This window comes from Cardiocondyla obscurior, linkage group LG02 (assembly GCF_019399895.1).
Source record: "Cardiocondyla obscurior isolate alpha-2009 linkage group LG02, Cobs3.1, whole genome shotgun sequence".
In the NCBI taxonomy this organism is placed as follows: Eukaryota; Metazoa; Arthropoda; class Insecta; order Hymenoptera; family Formicidae; genus Cardiocondyla; species Cardiocondyla obscurior.
Genome location: NC_091865.1, coordinates 5323341 through 5346612, shown reverse-complemented (window position 1 = coordinate 5346612; position 23272 = coordinate 5323341). Strand labels below are relative to the sequence as shown.

Here is a 23272-nt window from a genome sequence, read left to right as displayed (position 1 = left end):
GATGTAAGGCTCGTAACACATTGGGAGGGCAGATTTGGTGCTGAGGCATTGATCTCGAAACCGAATTTTCATAGTCGTAGCATTTTCGCCGAAAATCTGGTAGCGATTGAAATGCGTAAACTTGAAGTAAAATTTAATAAACCGATCTATGTTGGAATGTGCATTCTGGACATATCTAAAACATCTTTATATAAATTTCATCATGAGTACATGCAACCTCTTTATCAAAATAAATGTAAAATTATGTATACTGACACAGACAGTCTTATATATCATATAGAGTGCGAAGACGTTTATGAGATTATGAAACGTGACATTAATAGATTTGATACAAGTGATTACGCTTGTGACAATATGTATGGTATTTCACAAGTCAATATAAATTATAAAATACCGTTGTAAAAAATTTTTATATATTATACATTATACATTATACATTATATATTATACATTGTAAATAAAAAAAATTTTTTTTAATTGTATCAAATACTTATAAAACGTTATTCTTGCATATCCATGAGTTATGTGAATTATTAAATCCCAGCCACTTTACATAAACATTATTTCCTCGTTTTCGTAACACTTTTTCAACAAGATATACATCATTATTTACGTGAAGCAATTCCTGTTCATAGAATCCTCCAGCGATAGGTTTTCCACAAGAATCCTCCAACAAGTACGTCACAGGATTAGTTTTTTGCACTTTGACGATTGTAAATACTTTCGTAGTCCAATTTGATGTATAGCCTTTTTCAAATATTGTTTTGAATTTGCTAACACGTACTGAATCACCAGTTTTAAACCGTGCTGGAGCAGCAATCTTTAGGCGGCTGTAGGCCGTTGCCAAGAATTTGCCTGCGTTTGCAGGGGTAACATCGACAGGTCGCATACCAATAGTTCGATGTTTTCGCATATTATAATCCAAAACGAGCTGCTGCAGTGAATCAAGCCATTTATAATTTCCATTGAGTGTAAACATTTTCCACATAGCGTTTTTAAGCGTTCGATTAAACCGTTCGACAACTGACGCTTTCATTACAGTGTATGTAGAATAATGATTAATATTATGTTTTTTCAAGAGTTTTTGTACGTTTGCGTTGTAAAATTCTTTTCCTTTATTAGTTTGAAGATTATTCGAACATCTTTTATTATTGCGAAAGATCTTTGCAATCGCTGTTGCAACTTCGATACCGCTTTTTGTCTTTAATGGTACAGCCCATGCATGCTTGCTCAGCACATCGATAACGGTAAATATGTAGTGGTAACCTTGGTTGACACGTGTGTATGGGCGCATCTCGACTACATCAACTTGCCACAAGTCATCATACCCGCGCACTATGACACGTCTTCGAGAAAAATTTCTTCTCGCCGGTGTATGCAATTCGTTTACCAATTGTAGTTTTTCTGAGCTTATTTTCTTTGACATTTTTAAAGCTATGAGATTTACTGCACTATTAAAAAATTTTTTTCATAAATATGAACAATAGCAACACCGAAAACGATAACAAAAACGGTATTAACAATAGAAACGACAATAGAAACAGCAATAGAAACGGCAATGGCAATGGCAACGGCAACGGCAACGGCAACGGCAACGGCAACGGCAACGGGAACAGCAAACGGCAACGGCAGCTGTTTAATTCTGTTCACCGCGAATAAATTTATTGCGAAGCGTGTTTACTACAACCTGTAGATTACTCTGTAGTATTTCTATTTTCTTATTTAGTTCATTTAGTTGATCTTTTAAATTCTGCACATTCTGTTGAACATTATTATTAAGTTCCACAATTCCATTCTTTAAAATCTGTAAATTTTGTTGAACATATTGTTTGTTGACAGCATCATCATCGTCCAAAGGTTCAGCTACATGCTTAATTTTGCGTGATCGCGCGTCGTAATCGGTGGATGTTACACGAAGAGCGTTATCGCGCACGTAATTTCTAACTAACGCATTATATCGATAATGTTGATTAGTATTACTTCCTCCACCATCTTTAAGCAATATTCCAAATTTGTTAATCGGCATTTCGATATCAAATGATTAATTTGTGTATGCATATTTCAATTTATAATAAGCCCCACTTCGCGAAGTTCCTCAATAATTGATAAAATCTCATTGTCGTGAGCGTTATGACCCGCGTAACGTGAGGCTTCGAGCAATCGAAGACGATCTACGAGCTCGTTTGGATCATCCCAATGAACATAATCGATTTTATTATTGTTTAATGTTACAGCGTATGGTATATCTTGTCCAATTTTTTTACTCAGCACAGGAGCGATTATATTCTTATATTTATGACCCTTGTTACTCTTTACTTGATTTTGAGAATTGTAGTCACGTTTATGTGCATTCGTTGCCATGAGTATACTTTTATAATTTTCTTTATCGGTATCAGTATAACTGCTCTCATCGGGAAATCTCATAAAAATCAATTCGTAAAGTCCCACTGTTCCCGGATACTTTTTACCATCTATCAATATATTATCGTTTTTATCTAAATCAACACGCTTGTTGCCAATCATTGTTCTATTGTCGTTGAAATAAACTCCGTAAACGCTATCAATGTTAATGGATTTTTTTCCGCTCAAAACAGCGCCTAGATACTTTTGCCCCAACGGTCCATAATGAGTTTGAAGAGTCTTCAAACCTTCTGATGTTTGCAACTTTTGTCGAATAGATGTTACCAGCGGTTCGTCCGCGGTATCGAAAACGTCTTCAATGGAATGAGAGTATGAACGTTCCCTTGATAAAAAATTTTGCTGTTGCGTGAACTTAGGCGTCACGTTTAATGTAGACGGTATGGTGTGCGATCGTTTTAGCGCCGATTTAATCGGAGTCGATTTAATTGGAGTCGATGCTGTTATTGATGACGTTGTACTTAATCGTTTCCGTTTTGGTGTAAATCTACTTTCATCTTTTTCTTCCCCCAATAAAGATATCAACGATGTATTTATTAATCGATTCTGTTTTGGTGTTGATCTACTTTCTTCTTTTTCTTCAGGTAATGATATTGGAGACACGGTAATTAATCGTTTTTGTTTTGGTGTTAACACATCTTTTTTTCCTGGAAAATATGATTCGTTCTTTGATGTGGTTGATTCAACTTCGCTGTGTCTAACGGTGTTTTCTACAATCTGTTTAAGAGGCTCAACGATGAGTGTTGCGTCAACAATCTAACAATTTGAGTTACGCGCTGCCTCAGAAGTCACTAGCGGAGTATTATTGGCCAAGCCTCCTCTCGGCGACACGGAGGTCTGAGCCTGCAACGACGAAAAGCGATCGTCGTATTGTTTTCTTGACGTGGAAGAGAGAATCAGCTTTTCGGATAGACACACGAGGAAATAATCTTGTGCGAAAGAGGAAGTATATATACAATTGTTGGATTGTTCTCATCCGTGTTATTAACATTACTGCGCAGATTGAAAAGAGAGCGATCTCGTCAAGTATTACACACTTAAAAAAGGGGAATCCCTTACCTGCATGTGCACATTTAATTGTATTGAGCTGCAATAAATTATAATCTGATAAAAGGTATGTTTCTATTTCTACATTTCCTGCAGCGGAGATTCAATTCTTCTGAGTTGAATCAAGACAAGGTTCTGATAGAAAGAAAGAGGCTGAGTTTTATCTATTTCTTTGTTTTCTCTCTCTCTCTTTCTGTTTTTGTACACCGCATACTAAGAGTCGAAAAGGAGATGGTCTTTCGTCCACTCTCTCTCTCTCTCTCTCTCAGTTACCACGCAAAGAAATTAACCGCATTACACCAGAGAACCGCTTAGAGAACCGCCTAGATAACCGCTTAGAGAACCGCCTAGATAACCGCTGAGAGAACCGCATATCTTTTGAAACCCGCATATTCATTGTCAACAGGTCAAAGCATTGACCATAATCAATAATTATTTTCCTTCCACAGGTGAAATACCAATTTGAGATATTTATAATAGCAAGAACATATAAAATACATTTAATATCATTTTCATTGACATAACTGCTATTTCCATTTATTTTCGAACCTCTTGACATAGCAATGGGTTTAAAATGTCGCTCCAACGCAATATCTTCTTCCATTTTTCCCGTCTTCATAGCATGATACTTTTTGCGAATCGAATCGCTCGTTTGAGCAATTTTCTTCACAATTATCTCTCGATTTTTAAGTTCACTGCTGTTATTCATATCGAGCTTGACAGTTATCAATCGGTGTATCGACAACGACTGATCACATTAGGATACCACAAAGTCGTTAAATCCCTTTCTATAGCGACCGTTTGAAATAGCGCTGTCCTTATCAATTACCACAAATCCATACTTTTGTTGCCAACATATTCGACACAATTTACTAAAATCTTCGAATGACATATCAGTGTTAACATGATCATTATATATATGTTTCATATTTGTACCATCCTGTTTAAATAGAATTAATGAATTCGTATTGTCACGTATAAGATGCTTTGGTATTTTTGCATACGTTTGACAAAGATAAAAACTGTCAATGTTCGCGTGTCGCCTCATTGCAAAGTATTCTCTTACCACGTTCTGCTTATCACATGCTATGTCATCAAAAATAAATATAGAATTCGGAAGAGCTTCGCTCGGTGGAACAACATCAATATTATTTGAAAATGTGAAATAATTAATTATTTCTATTGGTGCCAATATCTCTTTTAAATACTGATATTTTGGTTGTTGCAACGATTTCGAGTATACATAAACGTTTTCAAATCGTACACCATGCGGACTTTCTAACAGACTTATTAATACATTAGTTTTGCCGTAATTTGATGGACCACAAATGATAGCGCGAATAGAACTCGGTAACATATTTCCATGTCTACGTAACACACACTCAGATAATAACTTGTCATCGAAATTCACCACCTTGATTGGTGGCGCTTGCTGTATGAACCGCATTCTACCTTCTAAATGAGATCAATATTATCCATGCTGATATATTTATAGTTGTGCGCACAAAAATTAAACGCTCAGTATTCAATATGTTTTTGCTGCTGTCGGACGATTGTAATATTTGCAATTTAACCGTTGAACAACTACAACATATTCCGAAAATATTCTTATTGCAACGATTTTCACAACATATTGACTATTTGTGGAATAAGCTTCCTGAACACTTAAAAGTTGATTTAGATGTTCAGCAATACCGTCGATGTTTAAAACATTATAATTTATTGAGTTATGAAACGCATGTTAACGGTCCTGCGCCATTAATAAAAAACTGTGTCGAATGTCAAAGAAAATTGGGCGAGGGTTGTTAAACAGAGCGATAAACGCACTTCCGTTTGAATTGCACATACCCGGGTACCAGTTTTGTGGCCCTGGAAGTCGATTAAACGAACGATTTGCCAGAGGAGATCGTGGAATTAATCCGTTAGATGCGGCTTGTCGCGATCACGATATAGCCTACTTACGTAGCAACAATCTCGCAGAGCGCCACGTGGCTGACAATATTCTTGTCAATAAAGCGCTGCAACGTATTAACGCAGAAGATTTAAGTTTTGGTGAAAAGGCCGCAGCCACGACCGTATGGGCAGCTATGAAAGCAAAAACGAAACTTGGTAGGGCTTATGTGTAGCGAGGAAGAATACACTGAAGAAAACGGTGAAGAAAACGGTGAAGAAACGAACACTTCCGATAGCAAAACGTGGTGGCGTTATACCGCTTCTGCCCTTACTGGGTGCTATCGGTTCGCTCGCCGGTGGAGCCGCAGGAATCGCAAAAGCTGTAAATGATAAAAAAGCCTCACAACGCCAACTTGAAGAAATAAAACGTCACAATTACGCCATGGAAGGTCGCGGTGTTTATCTCGCTCCATACAAACGTGGTGGCGAAGTTCGAAAAAATAATGGAAATAAGAAAGGAAAAAAAAAACGCCGATGAGACGTTAAAACTTCCCAAAGGTGCTACTACCGATATACAGTTGCGACAATTAGCGAAACACATGCGCATTCCATATTTTAGAGGCGTTTTTATGCGTGACACTTTACTGATTGGGGGTGTGAAGTATCATATTAAGACGCGATGTATCGTATTTAGTGTCTGTGCTGAATGGCACAACAATGATAAGGATGCTCCGAGAGCCATGGGGCCTGATTCCTCTCGGGGAGTCAGTCGCTCATGGGTAGCGTCTCCGACCCGGTCACATCTGTATTCCGAAATAAATATATTTCTTTGTTTATTACTTACGAGTCCTTTGAGTTATTATTTGTATCATCCGTTAATGGTAGAACATTACAGGGGGATACATCAAAACGAGAGCGGTATTGTGAATTTAGATAAAGTTGAAGGATTAGGTACCCACTGGGTGGCATATGCGAAAAGAGGAAATCGCGCTATGTATTTTGATAGTTTTGGTAATCTTCGACCGCCACAAGAACTTGCTCGATATCTGGGGAATGACGCAACACAAATTGAGTATAATCGCTTACCATATCAACGATATAATCAAAACAACTGTGGGCAATTGTGTCTACAGTTTCTACAGACGATTGATGCACAATTTAAGAACAAACATTATGCGCTGTAAACTCAGTATCAAACATGTCGCTGACGCTCACGTTATCGGGCAAAAGTTGTATCCTCGCGGTGAGCTACTTTCCCGCTATAGATTTAAGCGATGGAGAATATGAACTCGGGCTGGCTGATTTTGAAACGTATTTTACAATTCCTAATGTAAACTCATCAAATAATACATTCTATTTCGATAATGCTGATGATGATAATGATGGAGAAAGTATTACCATTCCCGACGGCTCGTATGAACTGTGCGATATTGCCGAATATCTAAAACGTACGCTCGACGAGCTTCATATCAATGATGTTGCAAAGAACGCGATTTCATATGGTAATGATGAAAAAGATTATCCTTTAACGATTAAAGCTAATAACAATACGATGAAAAGCGAGATTAAGTGTATTTATCAAATAAATTTCACCAAACCATGCAACATTGGATCGTTGTTAGGATTTTCATCAGATCGCATACTCGAGCCGTTACGTTGGCATGAATCGGACGCACCGATACAAATTATCAATGTAAATGTTATTCGCATTGAATGCAGTGTAACGGGGGGTGCATACAGTAATGGAAAACGTGTACATACAATACATGAATTTTCACCTAAGGTTCCACCCGGATATAAGATATCTGAAACTCCAACACAGATCATTTACCTTCCAGTCGTCGTACGAAGCGTTACTGATTTGACGATTCGCATTGTAGATCAGAACGGACGATTGCTTGATTTTCGTGGCGAAGAAATTACCGTGAGACTGCATGTGCGGAGACGACTTTAGTGTGAGATGCTCGTTTTGAATAAAACGTCGAACGTGAGACAAACTAAATACACAGCTTCCACCAAAGGGGTTCAATTATTGAAGAAAAAACTTACTACATCAAACGTAGAATTTTTAAAATCATTGGGTTTCATTGTGTGTGCAACATCTAAAAATGGCTGATATATTGATTATTGATGATAAGCCGATCTTTGACAATAGTATTGTTAAAATTGAAACTCATACGTACAACCCATATGCTAACACAACGTTTGGATATAGTGATGAAATACGGATACCAATACAACAACAGGATTTGTATACTTTGCCATGTGACAGTTTTCTCTATATTGTGAGAAAAATAAAAATAAAAAAACCTGACGATAAGTTAACAGCTGCGCTAGAAAATAATTGTGTGGCGTTTATGTTCGATGAAATCCGTTATGAACTCAATGGTGTAGAAATTGATCGCAACAGAAACGTTGGAATAACTAGCACTCTTAAAAATTATATATCGCTAACATCTGATAATGCTGTGATGCTGCAAAATGCTGGATGGAGTGAAACATCAACTACGTCAGAAAGATTCTTTAATTTTTGTGTACCCCTCAGTATATTGTTAGGTTTCTGTGAAGATTATAAACGAGTGGTTGTCAACGCTCGCCATGAATTAATTTTAATACGCGCTCGCAATGATAATAATTCCATTATAGGAAATTCGAAATTAGAGCCAGAAATTGAATTGCATAAAATACAGTGGCGAATGTCTCATGTCATATTAAATGAGGTCAATAAATTATCCATGCTGCGAACTTTGGATAGCGGGCGATATTTAAGCATGACTTTTCGCTCGTGGGATTTGTATGAATATCCTCTTTTGCAGAGTACTACAAAACATTCTTGGGTCGTCAAGGCTGCAACGCAACTTGAAAAGCCTCAATACGTTATCTTTGCTCTGCAAACCGATCGCAAGAACGTTATGTCTAAAAAATCAACCATTTTTGATAATTGTAAATTAACGAATGTGAAACTTTTTCTCAACTCTGAATATTATCCATATGATGATCTGAATTTAGATTTTGACAAAAAAAGATACGCCATTCTTTATGATATGTATATACGTTTTCGTAAAGCTTATTATAGCAACAGTTCTTATGAGGCTTTTTGCAATGTAGCAGCATTTCTATCATATGGACCATTTGTTGTTATCGATTGCTCTCGACAGAACAAGTCAATCAAAAGCGCCACTGTAGACGTGCGATTAGAATTTGATTGCAAGGAAAATGTTCCTGCAAATACAACCGCATATTGTCTTATTTTACACGATCGCATAGTTGAATGTAGTCCACTGTCTCACGTTGTGCGCAAGGTCTTATAAAAATTGCTATATCAGCAGTTTTTATCATATATAAAGAAACAATTTTATCTACACATCATTATTGTTTCGAACACGCGTTCATCATGATTGTGCCAACGTTTGTTGATCTTCAAGGTTTTAATATTGGACGGCGATTTATTGTAAAAGAAGTTGCAGTGCTAAGAAAGGGTACTGTTCTAACTCATTACATCTTTAAAAATCCAGTGCCATGGAATTTTTTGGCGCAATCTGAAAAGTCATGCATTTCTTGGACAATAAAATATCATCATACATTGTCGTGGGAAGAAGGAACCGTGCCATACAACATGGCGAAACAATTAATTACAACAGCTGTAACAGGTGTAGACGGTGATGAAGTGTCACGTCTTATATATGTCAAAGGATATGAGAAATGTGCATGGTTGTCTGATATGCTCGACGACGATGTTAGAGAAGATTACATCATTGAAACCTTAGACGCTGATTATGAAGATATTGAATCTTTAAATATTTTAGATACTATTAATACTGTGCGATGTGGAAATCATCTTACGCATTGCGCTTTACAGAATGTATTTAAAATATTCAACTGGTGGTCGCAGCGTCAAAAGAAATTATAAAGATTTAAAAAAATTTATGTTAACGGGGATGGCGATGAAGTGTGGCATCTTATATCAAAGGATATGAGAAACGTACATGGCTGATATGCTCGACGGTGATGTTAGAGAAGACCGCATCATTGAAACCTTAGACGCAGATAATGAAGATGCCGAATCTTACAAAATATTTTAGATCCTATTAATAATCATCTTACGCATTGCGCTTTACAAAAATGTATTTAAAAATATTTAACTGGAACATCAAAAGGAGTTGTAAAAATTTTAATAAACAAATTTATGTTAGCGGATGGTGACGAAGTGTAGCACCTTAAAATATTCAATTAGTGGTCGTAGCATCAGGAAGAGTTGTGAAGATTAAAATAAAAATTATTTTTTATGTAAAAAAATTATGTTTTTTATTTTTAACAAATATATAAAATATATAAAATATATATAATAATTAAAATATTTAAAACATATATACTTTTAATCTTAATCTTAATCTTAATCTTAATCTTAATCTTAATCTTAATCTTAATCTTAATCTTAATTTAATTTAAATCAAGTTTTGGGGCTGAAATATATAATTATAAATTAAAAAAATACAATTATAATATATATTAAGAATATATATATTTATTTTTACCTAATTCCAACTTTCCGGCGCAAAGGCGATGTCTTCCTCCATATTAAACATGTGGCGCAGCCCGAAGACATCACCACCTTCATGTGGGCCCATCCATATATATATATTGTATTCTCTATCTCGATGGCGTTCGTTTCTAATTGATTTTTTTTTTTTAATATTTATAAACCCTTTTATGTAAATTTCTTCTGGATCAATCCATTCCTAAAAATTAAAAAAATTAAATTATTTTTATTTCTATATTCTTTTATTATTCAAATATATTTTTGTGTAAAGATGACTTACGGGATGTATGTGCGGAATTTTTATTTTTAGAACGTGTCTAATTTGTACCTCATCAAATGGCTCGCTGTCTACGTATATGCGCTGAAAAAGTATTAAGATAAATTTTTTTTTCATTAAAATAATTTGTATTTTTACGTGATAATACTTACCCCAATGGCTGGATATATTACATTAATGTGATTTTCTAGATAATCACTGTAAAATGAATCACTCATTTTCTTTTTAACAAAAAATTTTACGGTTAATGATTCCCAAAACTACAATGTTTTACAACTGAATAGATTTTCATCTCACAGCCTCTCTTTATATATACATTTTTGCATATTGATGCATTTTTTAACACGTGTCGATTTGACAGCATTTTTTTCTAAAGTGATTCGCACGGGTATATGTCACACACCTTAAAATAGTAGATGATAAAAAAATGCTTTCGTTTTCTTTCTGACAGTCTGTAATGCTCTTATTTTCAAAGAAAGATTCGCATGAGTATATGTTTTAAAATGTTTATATTATATTTCAAAATGTTTATATTAAATATATTGCTTATAAGAAAAAAATATTTGCAAATTTATATTATTAATATAAAATAATTTCATAATTTTACATCATGTGCAAGAATGCATCTTAAGTTTTAAACGTGCTAAACGCTGTAAAAAGATTCGCATGAGTATATGTCACACCTTCGGGACTGCTGTTGATAAAAAAATGCTTTCGTTTTTACTTTCTGACTGTCTGCAGTGAGCTCGTAGCTGTAGCCTGTCAGTCGTATCCTGATTTTTTCAAGTGCAACACATATATTAAAAAATTAAATGGATAAAAAGTGCTCGTCGTTAGTACACATTCTCGCGCGTCGCGAGTTGGGGGATCGTACCCCATTCAGTGCAGGCGGTGTGTGGTGTGGTACACACCAAAATAACTGTATAGCTCAATTTAGCTTATATTTAAACAATCTCTTATGTGATAAAATCGGCCGTGGTGAAATATTAATATTTGACAGAACTCCTTGTTCAGTTCCTGAAAATCCCGTGGGTGACGAGTGCAGATATGTACTTGATAAGCGGATGAATTTGTGCATCCACGTGAAACAATTCGCTTTGGCGGACAGCGAATTGCGTAAGTTTTTATTGTATTTGTAATATATTAACGGTTGTTGCTAGCGCGGGATGTTGTGAGGGGGAATAAACACGGATTCTAACTCAGGAGCGTTGAGGGAGGCGAGGGAACGGCGAAAAAAATCCGCGATGAGAGGAGCGCGGGTAGAGGTAGCCGTAGGTGGGAAGAGACCTGGGGGAGGGGGTATGAATGGGTGACAGATACCCCCGGTCTCTTCCACCTACGGCTACCTCTACCCGCGCTCTTCTCATCGCGGATTTTTTCCCCCGTCCCCTCGCCTCCCTCAACGCTCCTGGGTTAGAACCCGTGTTTATTCCCTACTGATATAAAAACAGGAAGACTTAAGAGGTTTTATATTTTCGGGAAACAGCATTTGGCTTTACGGGCGGGCCGGGCTCAATAAAGATAAGACCCCAACTGGCCTAGGGAAGGAAAACCCGAACAAACCAACTAAAAAAACAAATATGGAAGAACAGATGCTAGAAGAAAACATACTGCCGCAGAGTGTTTGGACACCCAGTGACCGGCGGGGAAAGGGTACGGTCCCGGCTCTCTCTTTGTCGTCATCCAACGCCGGGCCGTCAGGTGTCTGCTCCGCAGGGGCATCTGATGAAGTAGCATCTGCGAAGAAACAGGATAATAAATTAACTAAAAAACATGGAGGCAAGAAACTTGTGCTCAAGTTAACACCAATCGAAAAGGAATCCCCTGGATTAAACACACCAGGGGACACACAATCCGATGGCACAACCCAATCCGGGGAGGAGGGTAGTGTGAAAAGAAAACGTAAAAGGACGGCAAGAATTGCTTTAAACTCAAATCTATCAGAACTGGAAAAGGCAATGCTAATTGAGGACGAGAAAAGTCGCCTACTTGATTCAGCATTTCCCATGTCATCTAGGGTGCAGGAGAAATCTGACAAAATGGAGGAAGAAGAAAGACTATTTTGGTCAAAAGAAGTCATTTTAATCGAATGACACATTCATATACGGCGCAATACTCATTAACAGCATCCGGGAAACTTTTACCGCAAGTATTTTTATGTATGCAAGAACCCACAGGGAAATTTGGTCCATTAAATTTAAAAATATATATGAAAATTGCTCAAAATCGGGAAAGCTTACAAAAGAAATTTATACAGAAGATTTTTTAAAACATGTTTATCTACCATATGTTGAACATAATAAATTTCTCTTTATTATTGATTTTTGGGGAGGGCAAACAGATATGACGGTTTATAATGAAATTTTTGTTGACGAAATGGGAAAAACAACTTGTACATCGAAAATAATTCCGCTGAAATGTACTCCTATTTGTCAACCGTGCGACGTACATTTTTATCGTCAAGTAAAGAATATTATTAAACGTTTACAGAATGCTACAATTTTGTTAAAAGAAAAGCGTGAAATTTCTACTAGAGAAGATGCACTAAAAATTTATTCTTTTGTGCATTATCTGTTAAGCGCACCAATATTTACTTCGATGATAAAATATGCGTGGTACGCATCAAAATTAATTTCACTACCAGAAAAACCGATCTTTTTAAATGTAAATGAAGTTTGCTTCTCCGTAGTCTCGTTAAATAAACCATGTGCGTGCAAAAAAGCAGTATTTATAAAATGTTCGTGGTGTAATATTGTTTTATGTTTTAAATGTTTTTACGATATATATCACCCACAAGTATGTACACCAAGCGATACATGTACTGAAATAGTCGACACACACACACACACACACAGCGATTAATATTTATATACATATTATTTTAATAAAGTATAATATATTGTAATATAAAGTATTTTATTTTTCATGAATTAAAAGTATGATTAAACATATAAGTATATAATAATTTTTTTTTTATTAAATACTACAAATTAATTTATTTAAATAAAATATTTGTTGCGACGTTTTAATTACATATATTAAAAAAAAAAAAAAAAAAAAAAATCCAAAAAAGCTGGTCTCGAACTCGAGACCTCCAGCGTTCTAGCCACGCGCCTTCAACGCACGACCACGTTAACAGTTGGAAATTAGGTTTATCGTCTCGGTAGATTACACACGCGCAATATTTTAATAATTTTTTTCTTGTAAACTAATGGGCATTGGCAAGACTTATTGTACCGCGTATATCGGGGAAGGATGCCAAACAACATATATTTTTTTTAACAAAATCCCGTGGGGCGCGGCTTGATAATCCCCTTGTAAACCATAGAAAGGAAAATCACAAGGAGCTGAGAATAATACGGCTCCTAATCTAATTAAGACAAGCAGAAGTGACTTCACAAAAATTGACGAAAGTATTAGAAAGAAAGGCCAAGAAAAAGAAGGACTCCGAAAACACAAGAAGCGACACTACTGCCATAATAAAAGCGGTAGCAACCAAAGTGAACAGCAACCAAAATACGGTTGCACCTAAAAAGCTGACCATAAAGAAACCCCCTAAAACTGCGGCGGTAACAATTACCTGCGGAGACAATAAGTATCAAGAGATACTTAAGATTGCGAAAGAAAAAATAGATATTGACAAATTGGGGATCACCCAAATACGTTCAAAAAGAGGATTAACGGGATCCGTAATCTATGAAATTACTGGCGAAAACAATGAATACAAGGCACAAAAACTTGCCAGGGAAATGGCGGTGGCATTGAAGGACAAACCACAAGTGAGAATTAGCTGCCCAACCAAGGTAACCAACCTTAGGATCAGGGATCTTGATGACGCAGCAACAGCTGAGGATATCATTAAAGCTATTGAAAAAAGCACAGGCACCCAAAGAGACCGATTCACAGTTGGAAAACTGAGGATGTCCTACAATGGTTTATTCATAACAGTGGTTAAATGTCCTCTTGCAGTGGCAAGAAAGCTTGTTGAAAACAAAACTCTTCGAGTCAACTGGATCTCGGCTAGGATCGAAATCTTACCTGAGAGATCACTTCAATGTTTTTGATGCTTGCAAAAAGGCCACGTACGAGAAAAATTCTCCGCAACGACTGACCGAAGTCGTTGTTGCTTCCGGTGCAGAAAGGAGGGCCATAGGGCAGTCAACTGTACTAATGTATTTTGTTGCCCTGTATGTAAGGATGCCAAGAAACTTTATAGACATAAACTTGGAGGACCAGCTTGTAAATTTGGTACTCATCTTAAAACCAAATAAACCACCGGGTGAGCCTTCGTCGTACAGGCCAATCTGCCTCATTAATGAGATAGGAAAATTACTAGACCGTGGTTTACATAAGAATCAATTCAGATTTCTGCAGAATTATTCCACAATAGATGCAATCGCAGCTGTGAAAGCATATACGGACGAAGCTACTCAGGAGAACAAAATAGCAATGGCAACATCTTTGGACATTTTTAATGCCTTCAACACACTACCTTGGGCGGTCATTTTGAGGGCGCTGGAGGTTTTCAGTGTTTCGGAATATATTCGTTATATAATTACAGATTACTTTAAAAACAGGCTACTACATTACCCAGACAGGCAGAATAAAATTGTAACACAAACAGTGGAGTGCGGAGTGCCACAATGATCGGTTCTAGGACCAACACTTTGGATTCTAGCATTTGATAGTATTCTCAGAACGGCAATACCTGCAGGCAGTAAAATTATCTGCTATGCAGATACACTCTTATCTTGTCACGAGGAAACTCGTACCAAGAAGTTAAAGGTAGAGAAAAATTAGCCATCTACGCAGTTCTTAATAACATTGCGAAAATCGGCCTCAAGGTTGCTGCGCAAAAAACAGAGGCGATGTTCTTTAGGATTAAAAGGGCCGGTCCAGCACCTATAATGAATATAAGGATAGGAAATGTGTTTATACAAACAAAATTCTGTATCAAATACCTAGGATTGATTATTGATGAAACCTGGTCTTTCACAAACTACTTTAACAATGTGGTACCGAGAGCCATTAAAGCGACCATTACTCTTGGACACCTAATGCCCAATCTGGAAGGCCCTAAGTGGAATATTCGCAAACTTTACACCAACGCGGTACGATTTATTGTTTTTTACGGAGCCCCTATCTAAGCGGCAGATCTTCATAAAAATAAAAAGGCGGTAATCTTATTGAGAAACTTTGAAAGAAGAATCGCAGTTAGGGTTGAAAGGCTATACCGAACCACGGCAACGGATGCAGTATCGCTACTGGCAGGACTGACTCCAATACCGATCGAAGCAAGATCACTCGCACGGCGATATGAATTAAGAAAAAATTTGATTAACAGAGGAACAATCCCTGATCCTGCAACTATGACCAGGATAAAAAAACAAGAACTAGGTTCAGCAAAAGAGAAGTGGAAGCATCAATTAAGGGCCTGCTCTGTGTCTGGTGGAGGTCATAGGATTGTATCGGCTATTTTACCACATTTTGAGGATTGGTTGGAACTACTGGAGGAAGAAGGATCTCCAGATTTCTATACATCTCAAATTTTGTCGAGACACGGAGTGTTCGGAGAATTCTTAAACAGAATCGGTAAGGAGGATACTCCCTGATGCTAGGAGTGTGGGGCTGCAAGGGATACCGCAGACCATACTTTTCAAGAATGTAGAGCGTTTGCCTCTAACAGAAACGAGCTTAGGAACAAAGTTGGACATAATTTCTGTCTTAACGAAATTATTTCTGCTATCATCAACAACGACGAAACACGTAGAATCTTTTATGAGTTCTGCAGAACTACCATGAAAACCAAAGAGGAACACGAAAAAAACAGAGAGGACCAAAGAACATTCCGGTCAGGAAAGGCTCCCAAAAAGAGGCGAACTCTAGCGCATTGGCGCAAAGACTAGACTAGTCTCTTTAAGGGAGTATTCTAGTGTAGAGGCATGAATTTTGCTCGGTTTTTGAAGCGCTGTACAAAGGAAACAAAAAATATTTTTACTATCCATTTTTTTATCTTTTGTTTATTGATGTTTTATTATTACATAAAAAAATTAACCAAAAAAAAAATTAAAATTCACAAAATTATAAACAGTCAAAGTGAGGGGTCTAAAAAAAAGAGGGTGCTTTGGCGTAAATGATTTCAACCCTTCTGGTAATCTGAAAAATAAAAAACAGACGGATTTTTCATTATTATAGATGTCGCTATCACATGACCTTTGAACAAGTAAAAAAAAATTTCTTTCATAAAATAGCAGCTGTTTGAAAAAAAAATTTTTTTTTTTAATATTTTTTTAACACTTTCGAATTTTTTAAAAATATAAAATGAAAAGTTATAGCTTTGGGCAAGGTCCAAGTTAGAAAGGGATGTATAAAGAACATCCTCTCCAAATTTGAAGTAAATCGGTTAATTAGAACTCGAGATATCGTTATCGCCAGCTCAAAAAAAGTAGTTTCGAGAAAAACGCGTTCGAAGTTTTGAGACAAGTTTTCGGCAATTTTCTTTATATAATGGTACAGAATCCTTATATATTCTTAATCGGCAATACCTGCTTCATATAGGAAACCTTCCTCTACTTCAAAATCCTCATTTTCTGATGTTCTCTGGTGAAGACGAGTAGTTCTACCCTCTTTTGAAGCTTCTGAAGTCCGGAGTTCCGAGCGCTCGATACGCGCATCGTTTCATTGCGCTACAAAAGCATTAGCATCTGGGCCAATCGTGATTCCCATAACTTCTAACATTTTTAATATGGGTATAAAACCTTCATTAAAAATACTAACTGCGAAGAAAATGGCAATTTCAACTGTCTTTGGTTCAGCGTGAATGTGCTTCGGAGTAAACGTCCATATTAACGAGTTTAAAGATTCGTTATTATTTTGGGTTTCAGAACCCAAACATCGTTCCAATAAACTATCAGCTGATAAACTTTCGTAGATTGATTTTATTACTTGTAAAACGTTGTCACTTAGAGGAGGATTTTCGTGATCAAATTCATCAATAGTGCCGTCTTTTATTGCCTTTAGATACTTGCACCAACTAGGCGAACAATTCATGTGTTGAGGATTTTCGTTGGTTGAAATTTTATGATAATAAGTTGCCCACACATCTCTCTTCATGTCTTCAACAGAATTTGGATTGCGACGAATGGCCAAACCATAATATAAAGACAATTCATTGATTAGCTTATCAGTGAGTTTATCAGCGCCTCTGCCACCAATACCTTTATTCTCTTTTTTTGCTTTACGTAACCGTGAACCCATGCGTTTTTGAACATGCCCAACACACTCCTTTTTTTCTACTATTGGGTTATCATCGTAGGGGTTTATATCAAGAATGCCTTTGAAAGTTTTTGAATCACCATCTCCGATATATCGGACATATTTGGCATTATGCTTGATTTCTGACCTCCTAAACATTTCAATAACCGCGTCAACCTCCATTTTTCCGGCGCTTCCTTTATGATTTATAGTACAGACTTTTTCATCTTCGTACCAATCTTGATAAGTTTCGATGTCATTATTTTTTTTGTGTTTCCATAGATTACACCCTTGACAAAAACTTGATTTTACTACCGTATCAACAACTTTTTTACTGTACTTGCCGACGAGCGTAGTAACACCAAAGAGAGAATTGAAGCCTCGTTTTTTCCACGTGCCATCGCCCGAAACAGTCAAATGATTAGGATTAGCGTGAGGATCAGACTCTTCTATTAATTCCTTTTCTTCTCTTACGGCTTTTGAAATAACTAGATCGTAAACCGCTGAAGCGGCCGTATATAAATTGTCAAGGCAACTGTAATATGTACCAATGGTCAAGCCTTGACAAATGTCCATTATACTACAAAATATGTTTATACCTTCTCTTCCAACTCCTAGCAATCTCATAGCTGCTACAATTCTACGATTTACTTCGAATGCTTTATTTATAAAGGGCGATGATTGAATATATCTTGCTCACACTCACATTGTAAAACAATTTTGAACCCTAATCCACGAGCAGCTGCACGACTAAATTTTATTTCTTTCTTACATGTTGAACACAAGATCAATGTTGAAAGCGTGGTAAAAACAGAAGAAAATTCTAAAATACAATAACCGTAATTGTTATTAATAATAACTTCCTCATCCTGCAAATGTTTGAATTTTGCTGCAGATGCACTAGTGAAACTGGTTTCTGTTTCTGCAGTAAATTGATTACCGGAAAATTTTCTCTTTTTTGATCTGCATGGCCGTGAAGAACTAAATTTTGAAAATTTCTTATCCATGACACTATAAATAAATTCACAATTCACAATTTACGAAATAATTTTCGCTTGAAAAATTTTGAACACGTTGTCAAGGTTTAGCACGTCCACTTAGTACGAAGGTTGGCTCAAAACTAACTTAAAATAAAACTAAAAGGAGAATATTCCAGCAAAACTCGTTTCTATGGCTTTCAATTAAATATAAATTTTAGAGAAATACTATACAATAAAGATTTTAAGAGAGTTATTAATCCGTAACGATCCGGAAACGCTTACCGTCTTTTGTTCACTAATGCAAATAAGACCGGAACCGATGCAACGTCACAAAAACAGCTATAACTTATTAAATAATAGGAATTTTGAAAAATCCTTTTAATGGCATATTCTTGAATGTCTACACTTTCGAAATATCAAAAAAAAAATTTTTGATTTTTTCAAAATTCTACACTAGAATACCCCCTTAATAGGAGTATGCTCAGGAATGGGTAACTTACCACAGAGAAAATATAGTATGGCAATACATATATTTACAATAGAAGACTAATCTGCAATTTGCAGAAACACAATGAAAGAAAAGCTCTTGTCAGAGCTACAAAGAGGATCTTACCTGCTTTAGTTGCATGTTGCCTGGATCTCCAATAACTCCTTTTAGGTAAGGATTTCCGGGTTATATGCTGCTGAGCTTCTAGGAACTGCATTGAGGACTCTTGGGATGTAGGCTCTCAACAAATCTGCAAAAGGAGGAGACATTATGTCAATCAGAATTCGACAGCTTATAGCTAACAAGGAACCTAATCTAACGTAGTCCCTACTCGCGGCTTTGAAATGTATTTATGCCACCCGTGTTAGGATTAGTTACACAATGTTGACTGTCGTCTGGTTTTTAGTCGGTAGAGGCAAGAGCCTGAGTCCGGCATCACCCTTCAACCCAAGGAAGGGTGTTCGTAAGTGAATTTTCCAGACGTTAAAAAAAAAAAAAAAAAAGGCGTGTTGAACCTCGTGCTCAGTAGCTAACCAGACTTTGCAGCGTTTTGGCCTCATAATTAATATAATTGTGCGTTCAGTTTAAACTCATTGCGGACTCTTAAATATAATCAGACGGACAGATCTCAACTTTAGTAAAACTCTTGCAAAAACTCATCAAAGAACTCAGTGCGAATCTCATTTACCGGCCACGTGCTTCTCGTGTGTCTTTGCGTGATCGGTTCGTACGAAGGAACTACCATCCGCCTTTTCGTTCTATTTTAACCAGCCACGACCGCGTCAACATCCCCGCGGCGTAATACATAATTTTGTAATTACTCATTTTTTATACAACTACTGTATAAAATTGTCAGAATAACGCTACTCTGGCATGGCAATATGCATATCCTATGCCGCCTGGACGACGCCGGTCCAGCAATTTGAAAGGTTTTGTCTCAATTGAAGATTGTTGTGGCGGCCAAAAAGCCGGCACAAAAAATAACGCATAAGCAAGCGCCAGGAGAACGGCAACGCGGCGAACGGAAAACGCATCCCGGCATACAGCTGTGTATGCCGCGGTAACGCGACAGTATAATAGTGATATAAACAACCACTAGACGCCGCATATAAATAATTAATAACTCGTGAACAAAAAAGAACAAAGAGGAATATAAAAAGGCCCAGGATCGGCAGGAAAAGCACGAAAAAGCGAATTTGTCACCTTTTGATAACGTACGCTTTTGGTGACTGCCTAGACGCACATTAGCGAAGAAAAAGTAAGATGAGAGAATTCTAGAGTCGGATGGCACCTAAACGGATTCGCCGAGGCCGTCGTTCACCAAAGACGCCTAAGTTCGTACCACCAAGCTCAGAGGGAAGCGAAAAGCCGGACTTGGACGTGAACAATAACCTGCCGACGATCCAAAAGGAAATAGTTTTTCCGCCGGGAACTACAGGGATTCTACGAGGAGTTACCACATAACCAACATCGTCGCCTAAACCGAAGTATATCACCGGCTTTGTATTAAGACCGTGGGTACTACATAAGATAGATATGGATCCGCCGAGACTAACGAGGCCGCCGAAGACATACTTAAAAGGACCGCAGGACCAAAGGATTTGGCGAGATACCTCACCGAGTTGGCCAAAACTTCCGCCGAAGTACATAACGAGCCTGAGCGAGAGCGTGGCTACGCAAACAGAGAAGCATCTCTTCGACCACGCTCCGGGGATAAACGAAAAAGAGGTGCAAACCGATTCCTGGGCTACTTTGGAGTCCTCCGCGGAAGAAGAAGACGAAGAACCGATAAAGTATTTCGGCGATGAAAAGTGGGGGCCGATTCGCGTCACCCTGACGGCTCCCCACATAACGTATCGTGAAAGACTGTAACACCTCTTTTGTATGGAAGAAACCCGGCGCCGCAAGGCGCATAAGAAAACTCTAAAATTAATTGTAAATAGTGTAAATAAATTACAAACTAATATCACGAAGAGCCGTTAAATTAATTCTAGAACTTCGCCAGCGACCGATCCTCCTGCGCTCTAAATCGACAAAGCGTCTACAATTGTTATATTTAAACTCTCTTAGTTACCACATGACGCCACTTGAAAATCTTCCGTTTATTCTTCGTGCCTTATCTCGATCGCAATGGGCCAGTCCCGAATAAAACTAAAAACCTTCTTTGTTAATTCCAACGGAAAAATAGGCTTGCTTCTTTTGAGACAATGTCTCTCGAGTCAGATGCTTGCATACTTGCCCAGAAGCGCATCTCTTGCCTTTAAAAACCGCGGCCTGCAGTGCCCTTTGTTTCATTTCAATTAAGTTTTAGCATAATTTTCGCGCCCAGCAGTGGCAATTATACAGAATAATCAATTAAATAAAGTATGTGATTGTTGTGTGCAACCTGTGAACTCTTTTTTTCTGAATCTGCACTTTCTCGCAATCATTTTTTGGTCCTTCGAGCCGGATACGCGTCATCTGCTTTCACAAGCTTGTGTATTCTACAGTGTTGTGCATCTTTCACATAAAAATAAATAAGGACGCTCTCATCCTTAGCCAAACGGAATTATACGGGCGTATTTCACGCTCAGTAGAAAACTTGAAAAAATGGGGGGCCGCTAAAATTACCCCCGGCGCTATCGAGACTCGCTTAACACTTCTTGACAACTACTGGAGTAAGTTTGAAGCGGGTCATGAAGCCTTTCGAACCAATTTTTGGTCTGAGCTTGTTGAGCATGATTATGTCAAGGCTGATGCTTACAGCACAGTCGAGTACTCTTATGTCTCGCAACGGGCAATTTTAATGGACCTCGCCAACGAGCTTCGTAAAACCGAGGAAAAATCCAAGCTCTCTCTGCGCAAGAGCGATACAAGTTCCCGACATCAACTGCCACGCATACAGCTGCCAACTTGTTCGGCAAAATTTGAAGGCCGGCCTTTAAGGATCTTTTCCAGTCAATGATTGCCCGCGATCCTACACTAATGGAAGTTGAAAAGCTCCATTAACTACGCTGCTGCTTCAAGGGTGAAGCCGAATAACTCGTAAAAAATATTCCTACTACGGCTGACAATTACGATCGGGTGTGGACAATGCTAAAGGAATATTACGCTAATTAGCGTTTGCTAGTACGCTCTTGTTTTACGACCTTCACCTCACTGCCTAAAATGCGGACGGAGTCCGTCCAAGATTTGAGACGACTCTTTCACAACGTGCTACAAACTGCCGGAACAATGGAGAGAATTCGTCGCTCTATAACCGAAAACAACCTCTTTATACACTTGATAATCGAATTTCTGGATTTCCGTTCACACCGCGAGTGGGAAACTGCAATAGGCGGTTCTTCAGATCCGCCCACCTTCAAAGAATTAAAATCATTCCTTGAAAATCGTCTGCGGGCCCTTGAAGCATTGTATCTTACCGGGCGTGAGGCCACTGCAAAGGCGTCAACTACGTCAGAGCAAACGCGAGCTTTGGTCACGCAAGCTGCAACAATTAATCCTGGAAGTAAGCCCTCCTCATGCTTTCTATGCAAGAGAGACCATTATATCTTGGCATGGAGTGAATTCTCCAGAAAGAGCCCCGCAGCTTGTCGGGATTATGCCACTTAAAACAGGTTATGCATTACTGCTTCGGCAAACATGTCGTCAATCAGTGCCCCTCCAAAAGAAACTGCATCTCTTGTGGACGCCGGCATCACTCAACCGTGCATAAAACTTTTCTCCAAGGTTCAACAACCACGCCTAGCTAATTCACCCTCACCCTCAACATCGAAGCTGGAAGAGCAAGCTTCATCGCAAATCGTCTCTGTCACCTCGCTCCAGTAGGGAATAAACACGGGTTCTAATCCATGGGGCAATGAGCGGGGCGCGGAAACGGAAGAAGAATCTACGACGAGAGGAGCGCGGGAAGGGGAAATTTCAATAGCGTAGAGACGAGGGATTGTGAATATGATTAATTCACCTCTCTCCTTTTTTTTCTCTTTTATGTCGCCACGTCAATGACTTTCCTCTCCATGCAGCTTGTAACGGTGCACCCAGGACACGCACCGTTCCGGCCAGAACAACGGCCGGCCGTCGGCAAAACTCCGCTGGCGGGGACCCGGGGCGCGGTGCGCCCCAAACTTATATTATATATACGTTGAATAGGCGATAGCACGCGCTACGCTATCGTCTCGCGGCTAAGTCCCCGCACGGGCTTAGCCGAATTCCGCCGAACGCCACCGAACGCGCCAACGACGGCGAGGACCACCGTTTCGCGATCGCGCCGTAACAAGATCCTCGGCGCCACGGCAGGATCATCCGTAACCCCGCTGAACCCCGCAAGCCCGGCGCCCTCGTTTTTTTGTATAAAACCGCGATGCCGGAGCTCAGCGGGACCGTCCTCGATCCGCTCG

The 23272-nt window shown here is 38.2% G+C and overlaps 4 protein-coding genes and 1 pseudogene across 4 annotated transcripts; 2 read left to right on the top strand and 3 right to left on the bottom strand.

Annotated features, from left to right (window-relative positions):
- Positions 1-490: 490 nt before the first annotated feature.
- On the bottom strand, positions 491-2026 carry LOC139110157 (uncharacterized). Its single transcript, XM_070669768.1, has 3 exons — positions 1688-2026; positions 1329-1451; positions 491-934 (listed from the first exon to the last, which is right to left on the bottom strand). The coding sequence occupies exons 1-3, from the start codon at positions 2024-2026 to the stop codon at positions 491-493; spliced, it is 906 nt and encodes a 301-aa protein (XP_070525869.1).
- A 35-nt stretch (positions 2027-2061) lies between these two features.
- Positions 2062-4174, bottom strand: LOC139110153 (uncharacterized). The gene is made up of 3 exons (XM_070669754.1): positions 3924-4174; positions 3478-3505; positions 2062-3174 (listed from the first exon to the last, which is right to left on the bottom strand). The coding sequence occupies exons 1-3, from the start codon at positions 4172-4174 to the stop codon at positions 2062-2064; spliced, it is 1392 nt and encodes a 463-aa protein (XP_070525855.1).
- Positions 4175-7466: 3292 nt separating this feature from the next.
- Positions 7467-8669, top strand: LOC139110146 (uncharacterized). Its single transcript, XM_070669742.1, has 3 exons — positions 7467-7902; positions 8005-8301; positions 8425-8669. The coding sequence occupies exons 1-3, from the start codon at positions 7467-7469 to the stop codon at positions 8667-8669; spliced, it is 978 nt and encodes a 325-aa protein (XP_070525843.1).
- Positions 8670-15544: 6875 nt separating this feature from the next.
- Positions 15545-16081, top strand: LOC139110139 (uncharacterized). Its single transcript, XM_070669729.1, has 2 exons — positions 15545-15767; positions 15837-16081. The coding sequence occupies exons 1-2, from the start codon at positions 15545-15547 to the stop codon at positions 16079-16081; spliced, it is 468 nt and encodes a 155-aa protein (XP_070525830.1).
- A 597-nt stretch (positions 16082-16678) lies between these two features.
- LOC139112750 (uncharacterized) lies at positions 16679-21006 on the bottom strand (annotated as a pseudogene).
- Between the last annotated feature and the right edge of the window lie 2266 nt (positions 21007-23272).